Consider the following 16,858-nt stretch of genomic DNA (forward strand, 5'->3'; position numbering starts at 1 on the left):
GTTTGTGATTTTCAAACCTAGTAGTGCAACAGAAAGATCCTAAAAACAGACTAACACACCTGATTTCTAAAGTATAAAGATCACTGTAACATCTGCATGAAACGGCACAATTAACAGTCTTGAGAATGGCATTTGCTTCTTTACTAAACACCTCTTATGAGAATAATCGGCGAGAATTAGTAGCTACACAATGAGTCTTCATGACTTTCACAATCAAACTGAACTATTAAATGAAATGATCTAGAACAAAAATACATCACTCATCTTCAGTTGTCTCATGTTGGAACCAATTAATTCACACTATGGAAGACAACAGAAAATACAAATTACTTAAAAACAGACATCCATGATAAAGTTTTAAGACTGCCTTTATTTAAAAGAAGCCATTATCTTAGTGTTTTGCCTCAAAGTAACAGGAAAAAAGTATTTGTAATGGATTCTGGGTGTAATAGGAGTACTACTACAACTATGCCAAGATCTTTAAATAGATGGGCATAGACATATTAGCAAAGAGAAGGTCCTTATAAAATAAAGTAAGAAAATGGTATAATGGCTTAAGAAGAGGAAGAAACTACTATTCAGTTCATTTAGATTCTACCAAACCATCTATTGAAATAGACTGAGTTTGCTTTTACAAGCATTTTTAAAGCAATTTTACGCAAAGAAAAGTTGCTCAAGGCCAGATGTCTCCAGCAGACTCCTACGCTGAGAACATACGGAAGATGATGACAGGTTTGCAGCTGCTCATCCGGTCTGAGCCACTACTAGTGTTCACCACTGCGGGATTGCTTGTAGCCAATGAGTCACTCTACACATCTTTCTGGGTGCTGAAGGAAGAAGTCCCTTTTGCAGGTAGTGTAAACAGTTCAGCCTTAAAGGCTGAGTTTTATTCAAACAATGTAAAATTAAAAAAAAAATAAAAAATTAAAAATACACTTCCCTACCTCCTCCACCCATCATTAGGATACAGAGGAGATAGGGTTAAGAGGAGAGCCCATCTGTGTCAATACTTTATCCAGCCACTGGAGGGGACCATGCAGGTGAACTTCTATCCAGCAAGGGGTGCTGGTAACATCTTGTCGGTGATATTCTGCTCCCCACCCCTGAAGAACAAAGTTATAAAATGCATGTTTATTTCAATCTGTCATAAAAAAAGAGCTCAATTGAGAAGCCAGTACTACACTATATTAAAAGTATACAAAACATTTCTTTCCTTCTATTATTCTGAACTTCACTGTATTTTATAAGCACATCTACTACTTAAATAATGCTCGAAGGCATATTCATAAACCATGATTTCTAAGATAAACAATACTTTCAATTATCATACGGTATTGCTGATCGCAGCCTGAAGAGGTTTTTTTGCCGATCTGTTACTTTCTTAGCATTAATGTGGACGAACAGCATGCAGGAATTTGCCTAGGTCCACATGATATCACACCATCCTCTATCAGATTAGAAATTCCCCTCCCCACTGGCCCGTTCCAATGAAGAGGCTTGAATACCTTGACAAAGCTCATGCGGATAGTGCACATTTTGGTGAGCTCATAGACTGCTTCAAACCCATGGTTGACAGACTGAGCCAGCAGCTGGGCGAACTCCTGGTTGTTGAATATCTTGAGGCTGCAACCACTGGGGATCTTGCAGACAGTGGTGGGGTGGAAGCCGTGGTGATAGTTACAGTTTCGGCTCTGGACGAAGATACTGGTGTCGCTCAGGCACTCCGCGTACACCTCACCCCCGACGTAGTAGAGGTGGACTCCTAAGAATGACAGCAGTGTTACCACCTTGAAACCTGAAACCTTATAAGCAAAGACTTCAAAAAGCAGGAAAAGGCCCACTAGCTCTTCTTACACACTGTCAAAATATGAACTCCATTAAATACTAGCATATCATTGCAATTTTCAGTTTTGATCAATTTAGATTGAAAATAATGAGCACTTCCATGGAACTTAAACTTATCATCATCAAAGGGTAGGAATTATCCCTTCAGTGCACAGCTCTGGAGTGCATCTTGCCTTAAGGCAGCACCTCAGGTTGGAGAGTCAGTGGCAAGCAAGGAACATGCACCTTTGCCAATGTGGCGGCGGGTGTTCTCTATGGTGGAGTTCCGGTTGACATTGGAGAGCAGCCCCAGACAGAAACGATTCTTGTTGTTGGACGGGTCTGTAAAGCCATCAACCAGCACGCTGGTGGATGAGGCATGGTAGGCCTCTCCCACACGGTTGTTCAGCTCGTAGTACACGATCGAGCACCAGTGCCGGGGCTCCTCATACTCCACAGGCTGCACATCTAATGGTGAAGGTGGCAGAAAAAGGCAAATCATTAACACTCTACACTTTTGAACAGAGAAGAACAATAATCTGATTACAACCGTTTCTAAGGCAAGAGATTTTTCTTTGAAAGCTACAAAGAAATAAATTTCTGCTTATTATGACCACGTATTGATTTATTCACCCTTGTAGGAGGTAGAGATGATTACTTAGCCACAATTAAGGTCGGTGTCACACTAGAGGACTCGACTTCTAGTTGGAGAGCATATCAAATTTAACTACTGCAGTTGCTGAATCTTGCTGCCTTTTCTGTCCTAGAGGGTGTCAAATTATACGACTAAGACGCACAGGGGGTGACTAATCACAAACTTCCCTCACAACTTTTCATCACGGTTCCAAATCTTGTATCAAAGTTCAACGAGCCTCTCCTCCATTTTCACAGTCCAAAACACTCACTTTCCTTCTTTCCTTGCAGCTTCCGGTGGAGCGCTCATTGGCTGTGATTGTCGCAGACTCAAGAGCCCACCCCTATGACTTGCGACTGGCTATGAGAAAATCAAACCTGTTTAATATTATCATAGCGAGTGGTGGGGTGTCGTAGGGGCTATTAAGAGGGGTATAACTGAGTCACCGGGGGTGTCACACTACACAACTGATAGTAACGGGCGCACTGTGACTCTCTCCAACTTGCTGTGATTTTGTTACGATTATGTAAACGAAGGCTACGACTGAAAATCTAGGAAAAGTTGTACAGTGTCGTGCCGGCTTAAGAAGCTTACTTAATACTGCTAGAGTCAAAGCCACACTTCCATCACCAGAATGAACAATCTGTCACATCTCATTCCTTAATATAGAAAACGAGCCAATTTGGTCTATTTCAAGTAATGTGGAAAAGACAATCAAGAACTTAATCAAAGAGTGATGACGCACTATCCCAACTTTTCCTAGGAAGCAGAGCACAATGTCCACATCAAACTACCCACCCTACACAGATATCGCTTTACTTTTTCTTTCCAGCTCCCCTTAAGTAGGATGCACTGCAGCAGCAGAGCCTTGATCAGGGTTAGAGTATTTGTTATTAATGTTAGAAGGCAAGACAGAATACTCCTGTTCTTTGACTAAAGAACAAATTGCAGCTACAAAATACAACATCCTCCTACACTACACTTGGCAGTAATGATTCTAGACAGACAAAATGGTTTTTAACATACGGTGAATGTCACAAGTTTACATCACTTGAACATTTTCCTAATTAAAGTTCTAATTGTTTTATGTATCTTTTAATAGTCCGATACTTGCATGGACTTCTACCTTTCAGCACAACCTCAAATATATACAATATCATTAAATGTATTTCCCACTTGACACACAAGTTTATTTGCATACCTAATTCAGAGTTCACAAATGTCAGCTTAAAGGGGGAAAGCACTGGAGTGCATCATTTCCTATAATCAACATCTGACACGTCAGATAGACTGAACTACAATCAGCCTTCATTTTAATAGTATTTTGTAGTATTTTAACCTCTGACTTGTTTCCTAGATAAATTAATTGAGAACACATTCTTATACACAAGGAAGGCTTGTAAAGCGCTCATTTATAAAGCCGGATATTTACTGGAGCAACAAGGGGGGGAAGAAAGACAACCGAAATGTCCCTTTGGGATTTGATCTCATGGTCCAGTCATGAGCCCTAACCAGTACTCCACTCTGCTGTCTTACGATATGACAATTTTCATACGTGGGAAGCTCATATCCATTAATCTTGACACACTTCTTTCTGCACAGAAAGCCAGAGCTCCATCTTTCTCACAGACACTAATCTATCTAAGGGCTGCAGTGCACAGGTGAGAAAGCCCTCACCTCCCCTGGGCATGTTCTGAGGGATCATGCTGTTCCCAGTGTCCATTGACTGAGAGCTGTCTTGTCCCATCTGCTCCTCTGGAGGCATGTAGGCAGGGGGTGGGGTGTCAGCTGCAAGACAGACCACAAAGAAAGGCGTAAAGACCAGTTGCAGCTGTTTCACACAACTGTCTCCTAGTGACCATAGTTCAGTGCAGGGAAAGCTGCCAGCAGAGCAGAGAGCTCTACAAGAAACAGCACCGTGGCCTCAGAGGACAAACAGGCTTTATAAATGTAGTGGATTAATAAGAAGCAGCACATTGCAGTGCCCCAGAAAAACATGGTTCAGATCTCAGATGGGATTAAATGTTTCACTTGACTGGTATGCTTATACTAGACTAGAAAAATGAATAAAGGAAAAAGGTTTGTAACAGGGTTATTATGAGAGTGGGTTTTAAGGTGAGCAAATAAACTGCACAGATAAATCATCATAGTAGTCTGAAGAAAACAAATGCAGGTGCAGTACAAGACGTGTCCACAAGGTGGTGACAACAACTCAATGAAAATGCTAAATGAATGAAGATCATCCTCAGATGATTCACACTCACAAGTAGTTTTACAAGCAGTTAACTGCAATAACCTTCAGGCTAGGAATAGTAAATTCAAATCAATTATAGCAGAACATAATTTACCAGCTAAGATGAACACATTTTGATTACTGTGTGTGACACAGAATTGGGTTAAGTGCTAAGGTCATGCCAACAAATCAATCTCTATAAATCCTCTGCACTGCTTTCCAAAAAAATATTTCCAGAAATATACAGCAGCTTCAGACTGAAAGCATGTTTAGCCCTTCTTGCAATAAAATAATGTATATGAACAAGTACATTCATGTTTAAAGACTGTTCATCAAACACAGGCTACGTTTACTCAATACAACCTAAACAGGTACTGCAAGTGCTGAATCATCCAGAGAGATTAAGTGGTGAAGACAGTCAAGTGAAAGTTTGACCAAGTCCACAACCCACGATAGAATTTCTGGGACGACTCAGCGGATTAATTTGCCCTGCTGCACACAAGGCATAACCCAGTTGATTTTGAATACTGTACTTAACCTTGGTTTGTTCCTAGCCAATTAAACAGCCTGTAGATTTATTTTTTCTGCGTCAGCAAAACTGTGAAATATAGTTCCAGAATTACTAGAAATTGTCAGCACCGGGCACTCAAGGCAGAGCAGTACAGAGGCTTTACAGTGTAGCTTACTCTGCAAATCGATTGTGAACTTCTACTGACCTTACTTTCAATGCCCTGTCACTGTGACTAAATAAATATTTGTTGCATTTGCAAAGCTCGGTTGCTCCCGAGTACATGCCTCTACCTATGACACTGCAAACTGTAATACTAAACATTCCCAACACAAAGCTTTCCGAATCCCTTTTTAAGACTGTTTATATTACCTCAAATTACATCAAAATGAGGTCAGAAAATTGCTGTCTGCACTGTATTCTGCCAAGGCTTCTATATCCTAGACGTCAAACCCCTTCTTGTGGTTAACGTGTCACTGCAACAGTTGTTCAGTTACTACAGTTTGCTAAAGCAGCAAAAAAGCATTCAGATTTGAGGGAAGACACAAACACCTTCAACAAATCTGCGCAGATTTATATCGATTTCATAGGAAAGACAAGTATTAACCATAACGAACTCTTAAATGTAATGTTTGCAACAGCTGTACGCCGTTTTGTTCTATTTTAAAACCTGTGAACCCTGTGCAGCTGGTACCTGGAAGCTGGAAGGGGCTGGAAGGCCCGGAGCTGGCAGGAGAGTTGGGATAGGTGCCACTGCTGGCCGGCGAGGGGGGGTAGGGCGAGTTGGGGGAGATGGGAAAGGAGTTGCCCCCGCTGTGCTGCTGGAAGGACTCCGGGAAGGTGGCGTTGAGAGGCATGTGCGGCTCGTTGTGGCTCAGATTGCGGAACTGAACCAGCAGGCTGTGCTGGGGGTTAAACTCGCTGTGCCTGGGCACCAGCACTGGAGGAAGAACTAAACAGAAAAAAAAAGGGCAAAAGATTCAAGTTCAACTTCACATTTTCAGAAAAAGCCTCGTAAAGTTTCCTCAAATCTCCTGCCGTTTTAACACTGGAGCATAACGCAGCATAGGAAAGGCTTCATGGTTAACAGAATGTTGCTACAGAGGAAAACTGGCTGATGCAATGATATTCTTTTTGCACTGTGCACTCTGTAAGGAGAAACTGAACTTCCATCATTATTTTACAATTAGTTATAGATCGAACTGATACATAGATTTTGATGTGTGGCTATAAATTTATAAGACACCACACCGATTAATCACTCAGAAATATGGAAACCTTAAAACATCCTTGATTTATAGAAAAAGTTACAACTTCTGGAACCTAGACAATAATATTACTGAGAATCTCAAAGATTAACTTTGTGTGCAGATTTCTAAGAAGGTCTTCATAAGAGCTAAAAAAAAACCTTCAAAATGTGAGTCATTACAAATATGTTGTGGATATGACACAGAAGCTACCATTATGAAGGGAAAAACTATCGCCTGCTTTAGAAAAGCCTAAAAGCATCAGAAGAAAATGATGAAATCAATGCTCAAATTGAATTTGAAAATGTTCTATTTAAGCACATCATAAATGACTAATATAATCTAATATAGCAGAAGTTAATTACGGGAAGCTTCAGTTACCATCTGCATTTAAGTCACAATGTTAGCTGGTGTGGTTCATATTAGTGCAGTATCAAAATCGTGTCTTTCTTCATGAATTATAAATAGCCTTCTTGTGTGCTTATTTTTCAGAGGCATTAAAATATGAAGATTATGCTGGAGTTATACCTACATTAAGAAAAACAAGAGAAAGAAAATTGTCTTGCGAGCACCAATAACGTCAGCCATTTGGCTTATGAAAGCAACTGTAATGAGTCTTGGATTGCTATAAATTTAAGAATATTTTAAGACTGTTAAATTGTTGCCTTGTATAGGTATTGGATATACAACAAAAAAAATGATTAACAGCATTTTAAGAACAAAGTGCAAGGCTTAAGACTTTATAAACAGCACAACAAGGGCTGATGCATTTGTTAGTGAATTCCAGGGCTGGAGATAAAGGCAAATGGGAGCCTAAGCAAACTTTCTGGCATTTATCTTAGGATAAAAAGTCTGGCAAATGAAAAGCAACCTGACTAATTAGATCACAAGATTTAACTTAAATGAAAGCAGGGATACCCACTGGGACAGGCTTTCATCACTAATACTTTCTAGAATGCGACACGCAGGATTCTCCAGCCTTGGAGTATGCGACATGTCAAACAACATCCAGCAACTGAACTGAAGTGGTATGGGAATTAAATCCCGAACTGAACTGAATTCGGGGGAGAGGGAATACAAAGCAAAACAAAAAGAACTCCCATCTTCAGCTTCAAACATACCTGGGCTCTCTACTCGTTTGTAGTGGTAGGGGTTGATGCAGACCTCCTTCTGCTTGGAGCCAAAGGGATACTCGCACACCTCTAAGGGCTTGAGCTCGTGATGGCTCTGGAGGTCCGGCCAGCGCCACACCCGGCAGTAGATGACGTGAGGGAGGCCCTTCCGATGGGACACCTGCAGGCGCCCGTCCAGCGAGCGAGGGATGGTGACGCACTTGGAGGGCTGCCCCGGGCTGCTCAGCGCCTTCTCCAGGTCCTCCATCGCGCCCTTCTTCTTCTTCAGCTTCTTCACCAGGGCGTCGACGGCCTTCTCTGCCCACTTCTCCTCCTCGTCGCCCTGCTTCCAGCCCAGGAGCCGCTTCACGGCCGGGCTGGTGAAGGAGAACAGGCTGGACATGGACGTCATGGCGGCTCACCACAGCGCGTTCCCCGTCAAGAAGGAAGAGGAGCTATGCGGCGCAGGTTACTCCAGCTTCTCGCCTGCACAACACTCTCGCGGCGCAGATGTGTGGGGGTGCACCTACGTTTTCAGGTGAGAACTAAGGGAACGCTTGCCGGTGCTCACTCTGAAGCTCGTATCGCTTTCCCCAGTCAAAATAAAGGGGTAAAACACGGGAGATGAAACAAATAAGATTTAGACTCCGTCTTCAGCTGCAGCCGCAGGCTTTTGTCCAATTTAGCAGCAATGACCCTGGTGTGTACAGCGAACTTACTGCACAATCCAGCGGTAAAGAGTCAGGAGCTACAAGCCAGGAAGGTCTAGGGTCTTTCGTTGCTGGCACCATTCAAAAGGAGAGGAGGAGAGGGGACCACACAAAATTCTTCAACCAACCAAAGGGGGCATTACATGTCACCACCAGCTTCACCTGCAAGAAAAACCAGACTCTTGTATGTCCAAAGAACCAAAACAGCAAGAGAGCAGATTGACTTTATAAAAAAACTACAAAGATGGTTGACCTCCATAAAGAACGCGCACCACAAAGTTACAATAACTTCTATTTGAAAGCTGCCTCCACTGCATTTTTTTTAAAGCTAGTACATACCTGCCTTGTCCTACATTCAACAGTGTACTACATTGTGATGCAATTAAATAAACCCTTTGCTCAGATTTTTCCAGAATATTCCATTTCAAGGCCCGTTTTCTATGCATGTACCTGTCTTTTAATTAAGCGTGTCTCATGAACAGAGAATTCCCACTCACCACACACACCCAGCCCAGTTGTGGAGCCAACATGCAAAATGCAGCTGTTGAAGAGTCCTAAGCACAACTTAAAGAGGATGTCGGCTACTAAAATACATTTCCTCCAACCCCCACCCTTCTTCCCTCTCCACAGCTGCCAAACATCACTGTCTTTCCTTCTTCATACATTTTTGGAATGCAAAGCACTGGGCTGCACCCTCTTGATGCATGCAAGGTCTTCAGAAGAGAGGAGAGAAGGAAGGCAGGTGGTAAGCGTTCCCGTTTCTCAGTTAGGAGTCTCAGAGAGTACAACTCCAGTTGTACTAAAAAAAAAAATCAGGTGTTTCAATCCTTAAAACTCTATAAATTCACAACAGACAAAATAAGATGTCCTTTATGATCAAACAGGACAGGCGGTCTACAAATTAAACTTGATTAGGCAGCAGCAACCAGGGGAAATTTCTATTTCTTAAGATAATTAAGAGAAGAAATGCTTTTTCAGGCAGAAACCCTTGTACCCTACCAGAGGTACTTCACAAAATTAACTATCACTGCCGAAAATTAACATCTTGCATAACACCCCCTATGATGCATGAGATCAAGTATACTAGATGCAGTATAGACTTGATGATTCCATCACAGGGTAACTATCATTGTTTCAAGGCTGTTGATTTTACTGTAACAGTAATCTCTGTTAAGATTTACTACAAAGAACTGTTTCATTTCTCATCCTAGGCTAGTAGGTCTTGTACTACCATACTCACTGTGCAACAAAAGTCACAGAATGTACTGTCCAACATTGTTTTGAAAAAACAAGTCTTGATCTAGTACTTCCAAGGTTTTTTTATTAGCATATCAACAGGAACACATTTTGAATAAACTTTGAATAAAGCATGTTTGTGCAGCTTTTATTGGAAATCATCTTATTTGAGTTGGGTTCATCCTTACTTCAGCGTGGTTTGCAGAAAACACTTTCCATCATCGCTTAAATGGGTTTCTGAAGACGCAAATATAAGAACATAAAAGTAAGAAGAGCTGGGGGGTCCTTTAGTCCTATCTTGCTCGTTTAGTTACTACCAGCTATATGAATGAAAAATTCTCACCCAGCTGTTTTTGAAAGAAGCCAGGGAATCAGTTTCAACAACCAGGCTGAGTCTCGTTTCTCAGACATGGGTTGTGCAAAAATGTAAGACAAGGAAGATTCTGTACATCTTTAAAAGTAAGCTGCTACATTACTTAACTGAAGACTTTAAACTGGCGAGAACTGTTTATACTGCCGCAATCTGAATGTTGTTTTTCTCTTGTAATTAAACATCGCCCACAATCAATCTACTAAATCATGAGTAAAGAAAATGATTGATGAGAATGTCATGCAGCAAGAAAATGCAATGTATTCTCAGCAATGCTGATTTGAAGAGGTAAAGACTCAATACATTTATTTTAAGTTTAAAAAGGTGTCCAGTGCTGACCTGGAGACTTCATGCATCAGGAAGACTTCTAGAAGATAGGGCCCGTCTTATCTCCAGCTGCAAGTGGTTGACAGGGCAATCCGCTATACTTATGAGTTTTGGGAGGCCTCAATGCTTTCCATGCAACGACAGCGAAATGATAATCTTAACTACAGGAAACTGGGGACACAGCTCCTACAGCCTGACAGCGATAACGCAAAGTATTTCACTCTTAGGACTTCCTTCCATTTCCCGCCACAGATGGCTGCAGTCAATCCTTCTCAGCTCACCACCACTGAAGAACTGCAAGCTCGCCTTTTGCATTCTGCAAAGTCAGGCAAGGACACTCCAGCTGTATTCTGTATTGATTTCTGAGTGCTCACTCTGACAAAATGCTTTCCTTTGCATACAGGCTCTAATGGTTAAGCATTTTATCAGTGATCTGTAAAATACACATTATTGTTACCAAGGCAGTTCTGTGCTACTGAAACAATTTAAGTCTTACTGAAGGTTAAAATTTATAAAGGGCAGCTAGTGTCTTTTTTTTGTGTTTAATAGACCCTATTTGCAGTGCAAATGCTGCCGATTACATTTGAAATATCAGCCTTACATCAGCATTAAACTAACTTTTGGACATTCAGAAGACCTGGGTTTCCTTGGTCTTAAAGCTCTGACATAAACATTGGATTTTAATTCACGGTGTCCAGGTTAGATTACAAAATGTGTCCATGCTGCTGCAGGGATCACTGAAACAAAGGGGGACAGTTTCTGAAACAGCAGGCTAGAATGCACTTTCAGAGCCAACTACAAATTCCCTGTGCTTCAGCCTGTGGACCCCAGAGTGCTCATTTTAGACCATGCTTCAGCGAGACTGAAACACGACAGTGCAGTCTCAGGGGTCTTAGATCACTCCATTTGCACTGCACTACAGTGTATATTATTTACTAATTCAGACAGTATGCAGTTGGAGTGAAAGGAGGCAAATATAAAAGCTGAATGGGACTTCTGTGCAGCAGTCTCTGGAGAACAATAGGAGCACCTTATTGAAGTCCTTTAGAAACAAGAAGGCAGTTATCTGAAGACTGAATTTAGTGTTGCTTCGTGTAAATAAATCTAAGAGCAACTGTAGCTGTGCAAGGTGCAGCAGTGATGAACATCTTGCAGTAAATGTTGGGAGCTAATCTGAAATGTTTACAGCAAAGCAGTTACATGCAATTTGAGATGCCTGCACAATGCAAGTAGGCCTCTACAGAAAAAAACATATGGATGGATGTAGATTGTTCGTGACGTTATGTTCATTTGTTTCAAGCTTGCTAAACCCAAAATGTTACCCCTTTTTACTTTAAATCTAAGATATCTAAACCTTGATGGATTCTGGTTATTTCCACAAATCCCCACTCAGTGTACGGATCATATATATATACTTTCTCAATTCTTAATATGCTTCCTCGTTTCATTCTTCATCTCCATCCAGGGGATACAGATGTTGGAAACTCATCAATTACTGCAAAAATCAGAAAATGGCCATAAGACGACTGCTCACATGTGAGAAAGCTTACTACGGCTTTCATTGATTCGACTTAAGTAGCTCTTGGGTAGTGTGTGGGAGATCATGTATCCTTTGACTGACACTCTTGGTAAAACTGATTTTTTGGAATGGCAATGATTTTAACGGATTCAAGATACAGTGATTGCTATAGAACAGGAATTACAAACTATGCCTGCCTAGTTCGTTTGTTGGTTATTCAATTACTATAACCAACCACCACCACTATATATTGGTGGCCAGGAAAATCTGTTTATCTACAATACTGTCGATTTCAAAACAATAGCACCGACACTGTAGCTCAGTGCCAAGGAACAGAAACTGGAAAGGATTTATGAATTAATTCGTGCTTGTTTCAGTGAGACCCAAACGTGCGGACTTGAAAGTACAAAATGCAGACAGGAAGTGTCAATAAGAAAAGCGGAGCATCCTTCTGTAGACCGTGCAGATCAAGTTATTAACCAGAACCAAGTTTATTCGGTATTATGAGAGTCTTCCAAAACAATTGTTTTTGTAAGCAGTGACTATTTTTAGTGTTAGTCTACGACAATTAAGCGTCCAACACAATAATCTCGACTCCTGTGGGAAATGCACGTCGAGTAGGACGACTCGACTTGCTAGAAGTGTTCCGTAAAGACAAATCCGAAGCTTAAATTCCCTTTTTAGTTAAAAAAGGGGAAACGGGGGACAAGCAGTATCCATTCGACTGCACTCCTCGACACCGCCAATAAGCCTAAAACATGAACTTCAACGGGAGCGTCTATCGTCCCAATACAACGACCCTCTCAACTTATTCGAGATGTAGCAAGTTGAAAGAAAGCAAAGATGTGACACCACTTCGCAGGGTGGCGCGTAACGCACGAAAAAGGAAATTTGCCGCAAAAAAAGCGGATAAACCAGTTTCTAAAAACGAATTGATAAAAACGACACGGCTGGAGAAAACGCATTCCTAGCGTGAACAAAGCTGGCCTAACCCCCTTTCTGTCTGGCGTTGACGGGCTTCAAGCGGACTTACAGATTTACACAAAGTAACACTGTAACTGAAACGAACGAAGTTTTTCTTTTCTTTCCAGCGCGATTCAAGTTCGGCTCCTCGGGAGAGAAAAAAAAACCTGTTTCTGACGCCATGTCTGCAGACTCGCTCATTCCTCAATGCCCCCCTCGCAAAATTAGAAAAAAAAAACTTTTTCAATCACTTCAACACCCCACCCCCATGGAAAAAAATCATATTTACCCACAGGAAGTCCTTTTTAAATCAGTAAAACGCTCTTTACTTAATAAATGGAATAGCGTTTGATAAGATCACATACCTTTAAGGAAGTGGCGAGTTCCCCTAATCGTTTTCCTTCTGTTTTTTTTTTTCTCTCTCCGACATAAAGTTTTTTTTTCCCTTTTCCTCGGTGCCTCTCTCCCCCTCTCTCTCCCGTTTCTGAAGTCCTGGCGTCAGGAAGGCTGGAGGCGGAGCGCCGCAATCCATATCCCTCCGCCAGCCGCAAACTCCGGATTGTTGCACTGCGCGCTGCCCGGCCAAGGTTATCGACTGGGGACTAGGCTGCTGAGAAATTAGAGAAGCCCTTTTATTTATTAATAGGTGTCTCCAAGCGCTTGTGCACAGCTCTCTCCGTATTGCGATATGGAGTACGGCAGATAAGAAGGTGTTCTTTTGTGTAGAGTGCAAGTTTATAAAGGAAATGTAGATATAAGGCCCGCAGCTTTTATTTAGCAGGTATTTCATTTCAATTGCTTGCACACAAACAAGCATGGAGGTATATTTCATATATTAATTTAGTTCTGTGTGTCTGTGTTATTCCACTTTTCTTTTATAGTGAAGCTAACACATTTCTTACTGTAACTCACACATTTTCTTCTCTTCTGGGTATGAACTGGAGAAGATGGTACTGTTGGTATTTCCAGTGCTATTATTGCAGTGACAGGTGTCCGTGTGTCCTGGTAGCTCTTGAAAAGCAAAAAAAAAAAATCAACAACTTTTGTAGTTATAAACCTAAAACCTGGTTCTGATTTTTTGTGTGTGTGTATAGGACAAGGTGATGAGGTCTTTTCCTTTTCCCTGCGTTGAAATTTCTGAGGTTGTAGGATAAAACTGTATGAAGTTCTGGACAGTTGTTAGTTCTGTGTTTCCTTTTACTGCAACAAATTCCATTTCCAGGTACAAAGTGCTTTTTGAGTCAAACCATGGAGCAGGACTTAATAGAGTTGAGTTGTCAGGTAATGTTTCAACACACCTTTCTTCTGTGTTTCCCCAAATTTGACTGGAGCCCATGTTTCACTTTTTTTTCTTCATTCAAATACAATAAAATACAAATGACAAATTTCATTCAAATGTGTAATTCTAACACATCTAACATGTCACATTTTTTTAATAATAACATCCAAATCGATACATATCAGTCAGATGTTTACTTAATACCATTTAAAAAATACTAAATAATGCAAGATATGGAGGATTACTTTAATGTCTCCATAAGAGTTCTCGTTACAGATCAACACTCTGGAAACTTATCTGAGAGAGCCTAGGGATCAACGTGCACTTTCTAGCATTTTAGGGACCCTTTTTTTACAAAGTATCTGTTTTGTCATACATATGCATAACTGTTTGGGTTGTTTGCTGTAAGGCCAGACATATTACTTTGGTAATAAATCTTGCGTTTTAGCATAAGACGGAGATGGGATATAATCAGATTTCCAGTTTGGCCTTGCAGCAGTATTTACACAACAAACATGTGTTCTGTCCTGTCTGTGCCATTGGTTATTGCCATTGCTGGTACGTTTTTTTCTTCCTGTGTGATATCATTATGTGAAAAAGCGAAATGAAATGGAGTCTTTTTCCCTTCTGGCTACAAGTAAAGCTACTATGTGTTTACACTTTACAGAGGAGATCCAAGCTCTTTGCTGTTGTTAGTTACACCCCAGGGACCCAGTGTCTAGACAGATTCACAGTATAGGCCTGCGTTACAGCTCCAATATTCCACTTTACATTATATACAAAATGTAGATAACAAGAGGGTTTTTCATTTCAAGATGCTCATGACCATTTTAAGCTATAATAAAATACTGCAGATATATGTCTATGAGGATAATAGAGTTGATAAAAAACATACCCATTCAATTATACCGACTGAAGTGCGTAAAAAATAAACATACATGTTCCATGAGATTGCGACATGAATCCCCTCCTCTTATTGAAAATGATCCCCGATGTACCTCAGGTGCCAGGAGAGTTCATGCGTGTCTGAAACACTACTCTGTAGTATTCATTTAATTTCAATATTAAATATTATAACTACGGTTTTAATCTTAGATCTGCTTAATAATTTAAATACAAATTGAGTTGATATCATTTTACATCATTCCGATGTATTTTTCAGATTTCTGAAATGTGCCGTTATTTTCAAAATAGCATACGGAATACAAATCAATGATAGAACACTCGCCAAAACATTTAATTATAATCAATACTTTCAAAACATTTTGTCAATACGCATCTGGGAATGGAGAATTATCTCGCCAATATTTAACATTAAAGGAATCCGTTTGCCGTTTACCCTCATTCTAAGAAATACGTGTCATTAGATGAATCAGTAAATGTTTACTCATTAACTGAGAGTCAACAATGGTTATTTTCACTTTTTCCCAAAACTTTAAATCTCTTCTTTCACAGTGAGCCCAGTAAACCTGCGGAAGGACACAACCTACACTAATTTATTTCTATTGTTTTCAGGGTAATGGCGTGCTGAGGCTGGGTGACGTCACATTTTGGCTCCACCAAGTCTGGGATTTAAAAATCCACGAAAATACAGAGAGGTGATCGTATGGGCGAGCTAAACACTTTCGCTAAATAGAAATAATTTCAATTAAAATAAATCGATCTTAAGGTCTAAATAGTATCCGTTTACAGAACGCTAGATGCTACATAAGCCAGATTGATTATGTAAACTGACATGAGCTAACTGCTTTTAGAAACTGATTTTTTTGTTTTACGTGGGCACAGAATATCTGCATTTCACACTGTCTTGTTTTGGATTTTCTACATTACAGTGAATAATGCACCATTGTAAAACCACGTATTTGTTTAAGCGTCACCACTGTCAGTGGTTATTAAATACCAGTGCAAGTTTGTAATGCGCTAGATATTGAAAACAAAAGGTTCAATACGAGTGTTCTTCTGTTCAATACTAGTGCTCATAGATCTCATAGCTTACACGATGTTACAGTTTAAGAACGAGTCTTTATGTGTCATTTTTAGAAAGCAGTGCCTACAGATTCCTTTCCAATGCTTTTAACTGGATGCAAGATGACCACCATTAATCCATACACAATATGTGGGATGCTCTTGACAGGATATCTGTCCATTAGATCAGGAGGGCACTATGTCAGGGAAAGTGATACAGAGAGAGCTCCAGGAGTGCTGTGAGTTGATCCCTCACACTTACATGTTACTTACTATTGTGGTGCCACGGGGAAAAGCGCAGGCCCAGTAATTTTAGGGCCATGTATTAATAATAAAAATGAAAAGGTCCTTTGGAGACGCCTATAAGGAAAACAATATCAGTGTACATTTAAATGCATTTGTGTCACATGTAAATTGACATTTCACTTATGTATGCGTTTCAGTTTCATGTAATGAATATAGTATATGTATGCCTTCATTTTCCAGGGTAAAGACATTGCAATTTCATAGTGTTGGTGTGAGTCTGGCATTCGGTCATCCTCTAAATATAAATCCAAGTTCAGGCTGTGAGCTGCTCAATCTCACCCCCTGGTGGTTTTTCAGGGCAAAATGGATAGGATCATATTGAAATAAACCAGAGGACAAGGTGGTTGTAGATTCAATGCCCTAGCCTAGCAAAATAAAATGAGCACCTGTGGCATATATATCTTTCATTAAAAATGCGCCCACAGCAATTTAAATCATTTAACACTTCGGCAAATGCCTGAAATCCCATGTTAATGTTTAAATAAATTAACTTATATAATGCAGGAGGCTTATGTAGTCTGTTGGTGCAAGTGCGGTATGGCTTGCTCATTAATTATTTCACGTGGGTCCGAAAGAGGAAGTGTTTGTTTTCAGAACATGTCCTATGTTTAATGAGCATGCCATG

General features: G+C 40.5%; 1 protein-coding gene across 3 annotated transcripts; it reads right to left on the reverse strand.

The window, feature by feature from the left end:
• Nucleotides 1-350: 350 nt before the first annotated feature.
• Nucleotides 351-13,206, reverse strand: smad5 (SMAD family member 5). Of its 3 annotated transcripts, XM_088604538.1 has the most exons (8): nucleotides 13,049-13,206; nucleotides 9,693-9,741; nucleotides 7,568-8,430; nucleotides 5,894-6,151; nucleotides 4,136-4,246; nucleotides 2,071-2,292; nucleotides 1,506-1,762; nucleotides 351-1,103 (listed from the first exon to the last, which is right to left on the reverse strand). In XM_088604538.1, exons 3-8 carry the CDS (start codon nucleotides 7,968-7,970, stop codon nucleotides 960-962), a joined length of 1,395 nt encoding a protein of 464 aa, XP_088460664.1. In that variant the 5' UTR covers nucleotides 7,971-8,430; nucleotides 9,693-9,741; nucleotides 13,049-13,206; the 3' UTR covers nucleotides 351-959. The 3 variants fall into 3 exon arrangements, with proteins under 3 accessions (XP_088460664.1, XP_088460663.1, XP_088460665.1); XM_088604537.1 differs by lacking the exon at nucleotides 9,693-9,741; XM_088604539.1 differs by lacking the exons at nucleotides 9,693-9,741; nucleotides 13,049-13,206 and adding an exon at nucleotides 12,754-12,892.
• Between the last annotated feature and the right edge of the window lie 3,652 nt (nucleotides 13,207-16,858).

Source organism: Lepisosteus platostomus, chromosome 13 (genome assembly GCF_059453375.1).
Source record: "Lepisosteus platostomus isolate fLepPlt1 chromosome 13, fLepPlt1.hap1, whole genome shotgun sequence".
Classification (NCBI taxonomy): domain Eukaryota; kingdom Metazoa; phylum Chordata; class Actinopteri; order Semionotiformes; family Lepisosteidae; genus Lepisosteus; species Lepisosteus platostomus.